This window comes from Henckelia pumila, chromosome 2 (assembly GCF_033568475.1).
Source record: "Henckelia pumila isolate YLH828 chromosome 2, ASM3356847v2, whole genome shotgun sequence".
Taxonomy (NCBI): domain Eukaryota; kingdom Viridiplantae; phylum Streptophyta; class Magnoliopsida; order Lamiales; family Gesneriaceae; genus Henckelia; species Henckelia pumila.
In genome coordinates, this window is record NC_133121.1 from 139,024,956 (window position 1) to 139,037,633 (window position 12,678).

The following is a 12,678-nucleotide window of genomic DNA, read 5'->3' on the forward strand; positions in this document are numbered from 1 at the left end:
TGACGCCTTTAGGTATTTGCATTATATTGAGTTTATATATTTTTCTTTCCTAACACACACTCTAATTAATCGCAAGTAAGAGGGTCCGGACTTCATTCTTTATAGTGTTTTTTTTTTCCCCTTAAGAGGCAAAAAAGAATTTAGATTTTAGATTTAGATTTGTACAAGTTAAACTTATCTCTAGCTAGAAAAAAAGTAAATACTCTTTCAGAATTTTATATCAATATGTGAACGAAGAAAAGAAGATTCTCAATAAAGGGCGCCATCCAAGTTTCCAACTATACTTACTCCTATTTTTAAATTTTTTTTATTTTATTTAAATCCGACATTATTCTCTTGTGTGGAAGTTCAAATTTATTCTTAGTTAGGAAACCACAGCTTTACATGCATGGTCCCATTGTTCCCAGAGAGCCGATACTTTTTCAAAGAAAATTGCCGCATGCTCTTGATCTTCATTATATAAATCGTAATAAATCTCCCCTATAAAAATAAAACCTCATGCATCCAATATTATTCTATTTCTTGAATAATAGTCAACATTATTATCTTTTTTTTTTTTTCTCGTACGTAGCCTTAGGTGAATATTTCTAAAACAATAAGAATTTACTATAAAAAAATTGTTATATGCGCGCACAATGAAGATTATACACACATGGTTACATACTACGTGTAACCGTTTGTATAATCTTCATTATAAATACATCATAACTCATATTATAATCGAGGGAGCTAAAGTCTATGCTAGTGCCCATATGCTACATTCAACGGTTGTTTTAAAAAAAATGATCGTTGGATCTCTACATGGACACTGTCCATGTGGTAATATAGACTATTCCTATAATCGAATAGGGTAATTTATAGACGTGCATGCCCATCTTCCACTCACAAGCTAGGAGAGACACACTTGTTCTTTCAAAACCTAAAACTCGCCGAAGTTAACACCAAAGGCTAGGCAAATCATGAGGAGCAGCAATCACCTCGTGGGCTTCCTCAACTTCGCAACTTTCATGGCGTCGGTCCCGATCCTCGGAGGCGGGATATGGCTGGGCAGCCGTGCCGACAACACGGACTGCATGAAATTCCTCCAGTGGCCCCTCATCACCATCGGAGTTTCCATCATGGTCGTTTCGCTGGCCGGTTTCGTCGGTTCGTGCTACCGCAACACCTTCCTCATGTACGTCTACTTGTGGGCCATGTTCTTCGTCATCTCCGCCCTCGTGGGCTTCATCATCTTCGCGTATGCGGTGACGGATAAGGGTTCGGGTCAACCCGTGATGAACCGGGTGTACTTGGAGTACGATCTGAGGGACTACTCGGGTTGGCTGGAGGAGAGAGTGGCGAGCGGGAGTTACTGGAGTAAGATCAGTGCGTGTATTAGAGATTCGCATGTGTGTCGAAAGATGGGGAGGAGGATTGTTGCCGGAGCTCCGGAGCCGGCCGAGACCTTCTATCTCCGCAAACTCACTCCTATTCAGGTACTTAGGAAATAGCTAGCTAGAAACATTATTATTTTTATTCCAAAGAAACGAGGAATATATAACTAGTTATCAGTGATGCAAGTTTTAATTTGTTACAAAATTCATCCAATTATAATAATAAATTAAAATACATAAGTCATGAGAAATATTCGATCGGGCTATAAATTAATGAGTTAGAAATTATAATCTTGAAGAGATGGAGAATTAGAACAAGTTTGGAAATTATTTGGGAATGAAATTATCATTGCACACGTACAGTTACGTTTTAGAAGATATCTATTATGATATAACAATAATAAGGGTAAATTGGAATTTTTCTGTTAAATACTTAGATTTTCTTTTTTGCGATTTTGATATTTTATGTTATTAATTAAATTTTTTGTTTTAGTTATGTATATTTTGATTTTTAGTAATTTTTGTAACTTTTCATCAAAAATATTGATATTAACTACACATCTGCACAACATTGGTATTGCATAGAAAAATGATTAAGATTGCAAAAAATAAATAAAATATAATTGATTAAAACTGAAATTTCACAACGTAGAATACCAAAAATCACAAAATAATCAAATATATATGTGCATGTGACAAAAAATGCAAAGAATTTGTCCAATATTAATTAAGGTCGATCGCTAGAAATTAAAATCTTAAGTTACAACGGTATACTTAAATCCTCTCTATATAGGTAAACTTTATTTTAAGGAAAAAGTTTGAAGCCTTTCAATTCTTTTGTTTGAATATTCACCTTTTTGAGCTTTTTGTTTTTTGGGTGTTTGTTTGGAGTGTTAATTCAAAATTTCAAATATAAAAGTTTGTCGGTCGCGATGATGCGGCCGGGAATCTTAAAGCCTTTATTTTCAATCCACTTTTCTTCTTATACGCTAAGATTCGAGCTTTCTTGCACCTTTACTTAATAGGGTTCAAATTGGGACGAAATCCTCTGCTACATTTGGTGGTATAAATCGTACTACACTTTGCTAAAAACAACCTCGTTTGCACAAATTATTAAAAATTAAATTCATTAAACAATATGGATGAACAAAATATAATTAATCATTGATAAAATCTTCGATTCACTATTTTTTCAATTAAAAAATCATCAATAAATTGTTTTACTCATTTATCTTGCTTGGGACACAATTTATTGCCTATTTTAATTGAAAAAATAGATGAATCGAACATTTTATCAATGATTAATTATATTTTGTTCATCCATGTTGTTTAATGAATTTAATTTTTAATAATTTGTGCAAACGAGGTTGTTTTTAGCAAAGTGTAGGACAATTTGTAGCACCAAGTGTAGCAGAGGATTTCGTCCCTTCCAAATTTCCTTTCTTGTTTTTTTTTCCTTCAATATCACGATTTTGATAGATTTAAATATCAAGTTTATAAAATAGGATCAATGCTAGATGTACACCTTAGTGTACACCTTGATTTACATCTTTCCTTATTAATGGTCAGTTTTGTATTTCATCAGGGAAATTACACCTTAGTGTAAACCTTGATTTACAAAAATTTCATTGATCAATGAGATATTTATTTTTTATGATGGACAGTTTTGTACATCTAGCATTATTTCTTGTGACCCCTCGTGGCACGGGTCAATCTCACGAGTGTGATTTTCGTTCTACGACCCGATCTGACTTATAGAAAAACATTATTTTTTCATGTAATATAATCTATATATACTTAATTCCCTAGCTAGCTCTGCCGTTACTATTTTTACGTTGATCACCTCATGAGTTTGTATGTAGTCCGGATGCTGCAAGCCTCCTACATCTTGCGGGTTCGCGTACATCAACGAGACGTATTGGGGTTACACCGGTGGGCTCACCGGAAGTGACCAGGACTGCTTGAAATGGAACAACGACCAGCGGCAGCTGTGCTACGGCTGCGACTCTTGCAAAGCTGGAGTGTTGGCCAGCCTCAAGAGGAGCTGGAGAAAGGTCTCTGTCATCAATGTTGTCATCTTGGTTATCCTCGTTCTACTCTACGTGGTTGGCTGTATGGCGTTTAGGCACAACAAGAGGCTCGACAACGACGAGCCCATCGGCGAGAGCCGAATGGAGAAGGCACGCCCTACCAGGATGCCTTTCTAAGACATGTATGATTTACAAAGGGGGATATTCATTTCATGCATATGGTGATATATCTTATTTTAACAATATTTCATCTTTCCCATGCATATATAGTTTTTATGTGCGTTTGGATTTATCCCATGGGAAAAGAATGTAAGAGTCTTGTTTGGTTTTAGAAAGAGGGAAATTAATAGATGATCGTGATAAATACTAGTAGGTCTTGAGTACATGCGTCACGATTTGTGTGGTGTCAAAAAAAAATTTAAGAGAATATGAAGTGGTTTATTTTGAAAAATTAGAACCCAAGTCATCAATTTTTCAAAATTAAAATATATAATATGTGAGAAAATAAGATGAAAAAAGAAATGTGTAATATGAAATTAGTCGGGTAAAAATTATTTTTTGATAGGTTAAAAAGTTAGCTACTGATTAATTATTTTAGAAAAATTTAACTTTAATTAATTAATATTTTTAGATTCAAGATAACGTCATATATTTATGTTCATTGTGTATCAAGATGATATCAGTTAATTTAATAGAAAGAAAATATGGTTAGATAATTTTTTTACTTTTTTTTTCATTAATTATATAAATGAAAGAACCAAAAAGGATGCTATATTATTTTTTAAAAAAAAAAATTGAAGACAGTTAATTGTTACTAAAACAATATTGGACTTGAAGTAGCCAGTTAACATTTTCTTTAACCAGGTCCACACGGAAAAGGGGATCAAGGAGACAAGTCAAATTTTTAGTACTCAAGTATAACGCTTAATAAAACGTGTGAACTCAATGATTTCAAATTTTAATTTTATTAAATTTTGCATACGTACATTTACACAAAAATCTTAAATAATGTTAGTACAATTATAACATCACTTGAAATAAAATATTTAAATTTCACACAGTACAATTGTACAAGTAGCGAGCTAGCTTTTCGGAACAAGATATTGATAATTATATATGTACGTACTATTACTATTAGGCATAAGAAACAAAATTATTTGTAACCCCACAAGGGTACGTATATACGTGCATGTTCCAGTAATTGGTATAGTAAATAAGCATTTGACCAATTTGGTTTATATCATTTGTGTGGTTTGTAGGTCAATACATAAATTATGGGGTTTAACTAGCTAATGCGTAGTGGTCCGAGTTTCATCGTCATGAAAAAAAAAGAATAATTTGAATATTAATCGATGGAATCCTAAGCAGCTGCATACTTATATTGACTATGTATACAGTTATAATTTAAATATTTAAGCATGGAAAATCATTAATTCATGCATTTTTTTATTGGAACCTAAGTGTTCTAGTCGTGATATTGATTTCAACCAATCCTAAGAATACAAACAACACCCCATGGTCCCATGCATCGTGAAAATCGAGTTTGAAAGCCAATACTTTTTCAAAGAAAATTGCATAATCTAGCTATATATATATATATATAGCCCTTTTCCTTTACCTATATATAACATTCAATTTGTGTAGCATGCTATAGTCAAATTAATTAAAGAAGTACCCCCTCCAATAACAACTCTATTTCTTGGTTAGTTTCTACTTCTATCTACTATCAACAATGGAGTTTAGTAAATCAATAAAAACAACAGTGGCGGCTACACGCTCGCCCTCGTCGTCGTCGTCGTCGCCGCCTCCTCAGTCTGTAATTGTGAGCCCATGCGCTGCTTGCAAGATTTTGCGCAGGCGATGCGTCGAGAAATGCATCTTGGCTCCGTATTTCCCTCCGAATGATCCACTCAAGTTCGCCACCGCGCACCGCGTGTTCGGCGCGAGTAACATTATCAAGTTACTGCAGGTATATATATAATGCATCATATTCATGTGTTTATATATCTATAACTATCTAAGTCAGAGTTATTAAATTTTGAATTCTTCAATCTGTACTTAAAGTTTGATTAATCTTCCTCCCTTTAATATAATTAATTTCTTTCGCTAATTTTCTTTCCTTTTGTTTTCGTCAAAAGTTTGGACTTAATCCATACCAATATATAGAAATTAAAGAAGAGCATTTTAGTTTGGTTTCTCTTCCACATGTATTATTCTCTGGTCTTAATTATATTATATTTTTATTATCTTATATTATATTTTTATTATATAGTCAAGAAAAAAAATAGAGCAGCGCTGATAATATTCCAAGGGTCTTTCGATTGTAATTCGTAATCATCTTTTTTTTTTTTTTCAAGTGAGCCATAGAGTTTTGATCACATGGACAACTACATGAGTAACAGCTGAAGTGACACCTTATACATTTAATGAGTAATTATCACGTCAGTCGTTGCTCACAGCCTGATCGAAACTCGTGGGCCATATATATCTTGTGTATGGACTTTGACAAAAATCTCCTTATAAAAATAAAAAAAAAATTCAACCTACCCCATCATTAAATAATTGAAAATTATCGCACAAAATATTGAATTCTTACAGGACCTTCCCGAGCAACAAAGAGCAGATGCAGTGAGTAGCATGGTGTATGAAGCCAATGCGAGACTGAGAGATCCAGTGTACGGATGCGCAGGCACAATCTGCCAACTCCAAAAGCAAATCAATCTACTCCAAGAACAACTAGCCAAATCACAAGCACACCTCGTCAACATGCAATGCCAATACACCAACCTCATGGCCTTCATTTGCATGGAGATGACACAACCCCACCCCGACGATCAGCAATCGTTCGACGGCCTTAATACCTACCAGACTAACACAAGCAGCTTCTTAGATGAAAACAACAGCAGCAGCAACAACAACAATGGTATTACTTTGTGGGAGCTCCTCTCCACATGATTCTAGATTTCGCGGCGTATCATGAAATTCTCTCTATATATATGGGATATTATGTTGTTGTATAATGATAATAAAGATCAAAATCCAGGATTTGATGATTTGGAATATTGTAATGTTGTTGTACTAGTTAATGTTAGAGAGAGAGAGAAAAAAAAGTTTAATATAGTTAGGTAAATCTAATGATTCCTAATGATGATTATGCTAAAGCAAAGACATGTTATTGCCTCCATGTTATTTTATCATTTGAAAGACTAGGCATGTCATAATCCAAGTCCTGTCTCGCTTTATTCGTTGAACTTGTAACAACTTTTTGGTTACCTACTAATTGATGTCTTCGATTTCAACCATTATTTTTTTATCTTTAGCTTGCTCGAATCACTTAAGAATTCTGTAATTTCGTTATGTTTTTCCGTCGACTGAAAAGTTCATTTTCCTCACTTTTCCGATCCTATTCCTTTTCATTTTTTTTTTGTGAAACACTTGCCGTATATATATATATATATATATATATATATATATATATATCTGTATAATATATATATCCACGTAAATAAAATCGATAATATTTTGGTAGGAAAAATTGCTTTTTTGATCCAGTATGTTTGTCATTTTGCGATTTCAGTCATTTATGTTTTCAGATTTTAATTTTAGTCCGCTATTTTTATTTTTTTTTTGGCAATTTTAGTTTTTTTTTTCTGACGTAACACCAATTTAGTGGTGATATGAAGTTGCCGTGTACAGTGCCACGTAAGCATTTTCGAATAAAAAATACCAAAATTATCAAAAATCAAAACATGCAGAACTAAAACTGAAATATGAAAATATAGAGAATCAAAATCGCAAAATGACAAACATACATGATTAAATTTACAATTTTTCCAATTTTGGTAGATAGTTTGTACGGTTGGAATTTTTTTCCCGACTAGTTTATTTGTTTGATTGTTTCATTTAGAACATATTGAAAATTCGATATTGAAAATCAATTGTTTGATCAACAATCTTTCTTGCTCCCATTACTCCATTAGTCTTTATATTTGCTAAATATATATGTCGGAAATTTTGTGAGAATCTAAGAAGTCAATTTTATAAAAAAATATTTTCAATGTGACATAACTCATTAAAAAAAATTATTTTTTAAAATTATTATATTGACTTGACACAACTCATTAAAAAAGTTATTTTTATAAAAGTATTATATTTTATTATAGTACATAATGTGACGTCCATTTGGTTAATTTTTTTTAAAAAAATTTCTTGTTTAGTAGAATATCTAACATTAGGATTATTTCCGGGCATACGAATATTTATCATTAAGCGCTTGTTCCAAAAAAATTAAGGCAATATTATAATTTCAAATCATGAATCGGAGAAATTGTTGTTACAAGGAAAAAATAAAGTTACCGTAATTTTTTTTAAATGCAACTAATTGGGTCAAATGCTATGGCAACATGTAACATGTTCTACGCATGTCCGTAAATACTATGTCTTCTAGCTTGTATATATGTCATTTGATGGGACCAACGTAATAGCATACGAAACACAGTGGTGGAGTCACGATTTTTGGCCCGTGTAAATAACAATATATTTCTCTCTATATATAAAGAATCTCTCCTTTAGACACCATCTTTTAAACCCTTATGTAATATAAATATTATAATTTTATTTTTATTTATTTTTTTTTTATTTCAAATTTCCATATTTTTCTCAACTAAACATTGTAGATAAGATAAATTGATAAAAAAAAATTAAATTTATTTTTATATTATTTTATAAATGTTAAAAAATAAATTTAAATATTATTTAAAAAATAATGTTTATATATAACATATAATATTAAATATATTGCATAATTTTATACACACGCAACGCGTGTGCGATTATGCTAGTTATAATTAATAAAGTTAAAAAAATGAGCATTGGTTGATTGATTGACAATCAGAATAATATTTTTTTATGGTTCAAACACAATTTGCATACAACCAATAACAAATATGATTATAAGTTTGAGTGCAGTTTATAGTATGTATAAAAAATTATATATATATATACACTGGGCTCAGGCTGGCTTCGTCAGTACAGCAACACCAACGTACATGCATTTAATAATTTTTCTAAAAGTAAATTTATGTGTGTAAGTTTGAGTGCAGTTAACATTTGATCATTAACTGGTTATAAGAGTTATAGACTCGTATTTTTTATATAACGATGAGATCTATATATCTATGTTACTGTTTGGAGCACATTGAGAAACTCTTAAGTTAAAATAGTAGTTTGCAAACCACGTTAATCAGATAATATGCATCAAACAAATTTTGTGTGATGGATTCGTTCGAAAAAGTGTTGGTAAAAGAATCAAACATATGTTATTGGTCTAATGATCACGTACTCTATTTATATATAGTGTATTCATTATTATTATTATTTTATGAAACCCCCAAACTAACGCAATAGTCTGTAAACTATTTTAATTTGGTAATTCAGACTAGACAAGCTCTGTGTGACAGATTAATCCAAGAAGATGTTGGTAGAAGGAATTGAACTTCTGAATTTTGATCAAGATTTCACCTACTTCATCAACTTGAATATCTCTTATTGGCGTGTATTCATTATTTGTTTATATACTATATACATGTGGCTCACATTTCAATTTTTCACACAACTATCTTCGTTGTCAACACTTGAGAAGCGGGAACCAAGTATGAAACTGACTTTGCATAATTTGTGTCAATATTAATTATTATTTTTTACTTTTGGATTTGAAAAAAACGATTGAGGACAATCTTAAGAAAAAATATATTTGGACAAATTACAGAAGTCTCCGAGTTCGGAAAAAAAATCCCATTTAAACAGCTGTTTCTGATTTAACAACAATACCAATTCAATCATTTTCACGGAAACTATTAATTTCGTGAGTGTACTGTTCCTTGGTCCTCTTCTTGAAAAAAATTCACAAAAAATAGTTTTAAATAAATCATCTAAGTGAAGAAATTATATTTCTGGATGCAGTTGGTTTCGAAAGACAAAATATGTTCAATTTTTTGTACAATGTTTTAAAACACAATTTTCAAATGGGAAAAATACATATATTTTTTCCTATAATTGGCAATTCTCCATTTTTGTTTTTGTTAACCGTGGATTTATATTTTAACAATGTAATTTCAAATTTGCAAGTTTTTCTCCCATTTTTGTTCGTCTTATATATGAAAGTGATATTTTTTTTGTTATTAACTGAGAACGAACTCAGAAATCTACGCTATTTAAATTTGAGATATGATTATGTTAATGCATACCATACATAATTAGCTGACTATATCGTTGTTTGATCGATTAAAATTATTGTTTTATTTTTTTGATAACGATTAAGTTAGTTGAAGAAAGACATGCAATATATATGTATAATACTTTAAATAGAAAAAAATTTTAAAAAATACTGTTGGATTTGAATGCGATTGATGGTAGTTGATACTCGAAGAAAAACAAAAATTCAAATGCTGAATTAATTAGAACATTGAAAGAGATTAGCCATCTACTTTTGTCGGAAAATCAGATCCAATTTTCTATCGGGAAAAAAACAAAGCGGTGGTGTAAATTGAATGACCGACGATAAATTATGTGATCGGCAAAAACTGTTAAATTTTGATTACTTGATCAATCAAGTAGTAGGTGCGCGCATAGACACTCGTATTAATTTATTATAGAATACAAATACTAGTAATTTAGGAATATAGTGTGTGTTTAAAAACATATATTATAAACAGATTTTAGTTTTATATATATATATATATATATATATATATATATATAGAATTCTTTTATGGTGCCCAACACTATATGCCCACTTCATGCCCACCATGTACAATAGGTAAGTTGATCGGTACAATAGGTGATTTGACTTGTACATGGTGGGCATGAAGTGAGCGTATAGTATTGGGCACCATAACTCATATATATATATATATATATATATATATATATATTATATTTCTTGACTTTTAGGATGTGGGGATAATTTTAGTATAATATATTTCATCCACCAATTAAAGTAATCATATTCATCCATTCTCTTGTTCTTAATATCTCAGTTGACAATGAATATTACTGGATTGAATTTTAAATTATATTAATATCAGATCTCACGCGTTACGTTGCTTGTACGGTTCATTTATAATGAAAAAACCAACCAATTATTTAAAAAAAATAAAAAACCAAAAGAAGGGAAAAGGGTAAAAATAAATAAATTGTAAAATAGTTTTTTCTAAAAAAAAAAAAAAGAAAACAATGTTTTTTTAAAAAACAAAACAAAACAAAAGATCATAATAACGTGATTTTTAAAGGAATTTTTTAATTCATTTTATTTATATAATTATAAAATTAGAGAATCTTAAAATTATTAAAATAGGTAAAATATATAGCGGTAATTAATTTAAGAAATCGGTGAGGCGTAGGATGATAATCGAAAAAGTAGTAATGTCACAATATTATATCGTCGTATCTAATATCAAGGGACGAAATCCTCAATTATATTTGTTTCAAACTATACTATATTTTGTCCAAACAAGCCTCGTTTACGCAAATTATTAAAATTAAACACATTAAATAACATGGATGAATAAATAACAATTAATCATTAATAAAACACTAGTCGCATGCACACGCATTGCGTATGTGATTAAAATATGAATATTATTTATTGTATACATATATTATATGTTTGTTACAAATTAATTTAAATTTTAAAATAAAATGAGTTGCGTATGTGACTAAAATATGAATATTATTTATTGTATATATATGCATTATATATTTGTTTCAAATCAATTTAAATTTGAGAATAAAATGAAATCATGAAATGAAGATTTTAATGGACAAAAGAAGTCTAAAATAGAGATTGAGATTTTGTTTTTTGTTTTGTTTTTTGTTTTGTTTTTTTCTTTTTAAAATGTATTTTAGATATTTCATCTTTGACTTCATCAAATTAATTTTAATTCGATTACTATGTGGTGTTCTTCTTTAACATGATAGTGAGATTTGATTCATCTATTTTAATATAAAAATATCAATATATTGTTTTAATCCTTTATCATGATTTTGTGATACAATTTATTGTCACTTTCTATTTTTTATTAATCGATCGTTTTAAAAAAAATATTCAAAAAAATTGGAGGGACGATATGTTGTATAGCCTGTATATTTGGATGCAATTATTGAGCTTGAATAAATTTTGTTTCAAGGTTAAGTCAAATTACATAAATAAATAAAAATTGTGGATAAAATCTCGGTTCAGTTCTAAATATTTGGATACATTCTCGGATCAATGTCTTTCGGAGTTTTTCAGTGTCTTGTGCAGCATTTTATGTGGGGCCCACTGATTTGGGTCAATCATGGAGGGTCACGCTGCCCATGGGGTAGTACCCCATGGATAGCATCGACACTTTCGAGTTCAGGGATGCGGGTACCCTAAGAAGTGGCTTTTTAGTGGGTCTTACTTTTTTCTGGAAGAATCGTTGTCTTTTCCGTTGTCCTAAATATATAACCCATTTTCTAATTTAGTAGTATATTTTCTTGATTTTTACTAATATATCCCTATTATAGAAGTCTCTGAAAATGTGCAATCATTTTTTGAATAAATTAATTATAGAAAGAATAGAAAGTTTATGTGAAAACTATGTTGTTCCAACGATTTTCATAATCTGGTTGCATGTAAGAGCAAATTAGCTTTTATATATGAGACGGTGATAATGAGATCTTACACTAAGGATAATACCCAAATCATGCATCCAATGGTTCGTATCTTTACACATAGACGTAATTGCACTAGTAGAAAAATCGCGTAAGACTTCGGTTAATAACCGAAGTCGTAGGCACTTAATTATCGAAGTAGTGTCACGTGAAGTAATAAGGTACTTTTTTACTTCGCTGAATCACCGAAGTCTTATACCTTAAATTACCGAAGTCTTTGGTCATTTTTTGGAGGCAGAATTGGACCGGTGCCGAAGTAAATATATATATTTTACTTCGCTAATTTCATAAGTTACGAAGTCAAATATATTCTTATACTTCGTCAATTAATGAATTTTCCGAAGTAAAAACTATGATTTTACTTCGGGTTTGGACGAAGTTAAATATTGTCTATTACTTCATTAATTTTGTATATAACCAAAGTAAAATGTATTCTTTTACTTTGATTTTTAATCAAATTTTCGAAGTTAAATATTGTCTATTACTTCAGTAATTTCAATAATATACAAAGTGAAATAATGTCTTTTACTTCGTTAATTTCCTATATTACCGTATTAAAATGTATTCTTTTACTTCGTCTA

At 30.4% G+C, this 12,678-nt stretch overlaps 2 protein-coding genes across 2 annotated transcripts; both read left to right on the plus strand.

The window, feature by feature from the left end:
- Positions 1-654: 654 nt before the first annotated feature.
- Positions 655-3,815, plus strand: LOC140883892 (tetraspanin-3-like). The gene is made up of 2 exons (XM_073290509.1): positions 655-1,475; positions 3,236-3,815. The coding sequence occupies exons 1-2, from the start codon at positions 960-962 to the stop codon at positions 3,578-3,580; spliced, it is 861 nt and encodes a 286-aa protein (XP_073146610.1). The 5' UTR covers positions 655-959; the 3' UTR covers positions 3,581-3,815.
- Positions 3,816-5,073: 1,258 nt separating this feature from the next.
- On the plus strand, positions 5,074-6,560 carry LOC140882165 (LOB domain-containing protein 1). The gene is made up of 2 exons (XM_073287972.1): positions 5,074-5,372; positions 6,002-6,560. The coding sequence occupies exons 1-2, from the start codon at positions 5,136-5,138 to the stop codon at positions 6,356-6,358; spliced, it is 594 nt and encodes a 197-aa protein (XP_073144073.1). The 5' UTR covers positions 5,074-5,135; the 3' UTR covers positions 6,359-6,560.
- Positions 6,561-12,678: the final 6,118 nt, after the last annotated feature.

Bases quoted from the DNA above. Each gene is read 5' to 3' on its own strand.
- LOC140882165 (XM_073287972.1), top strand. From the start codon at position 5,136: ATGGAGTTTAGTAAATCAATAAAAACAACAGTGGCGGCTACACGCTCG. The intron at 5,373-6,001 runs GTATATATATAA...GAATTCTTACAG, and splicing joins ACATTATCAAGTTACTGCAG to GACCTTCCCGAGCAACAAAG.
- LOC140883892 (XM_073290509.1), top strand. From the start codon at position 960: ATGAGGAGCAGCAATCACCTCGTGGGCTTCCTCAACTTCGCAACTTTC. The intron at 1,476-3,235 runs GTACTTAGGAAA...GTTTGTATGTAG, and splicing joins GCAAACTCACTCCTATTCAG to TCCGGATGCTGCAAGCCTCC.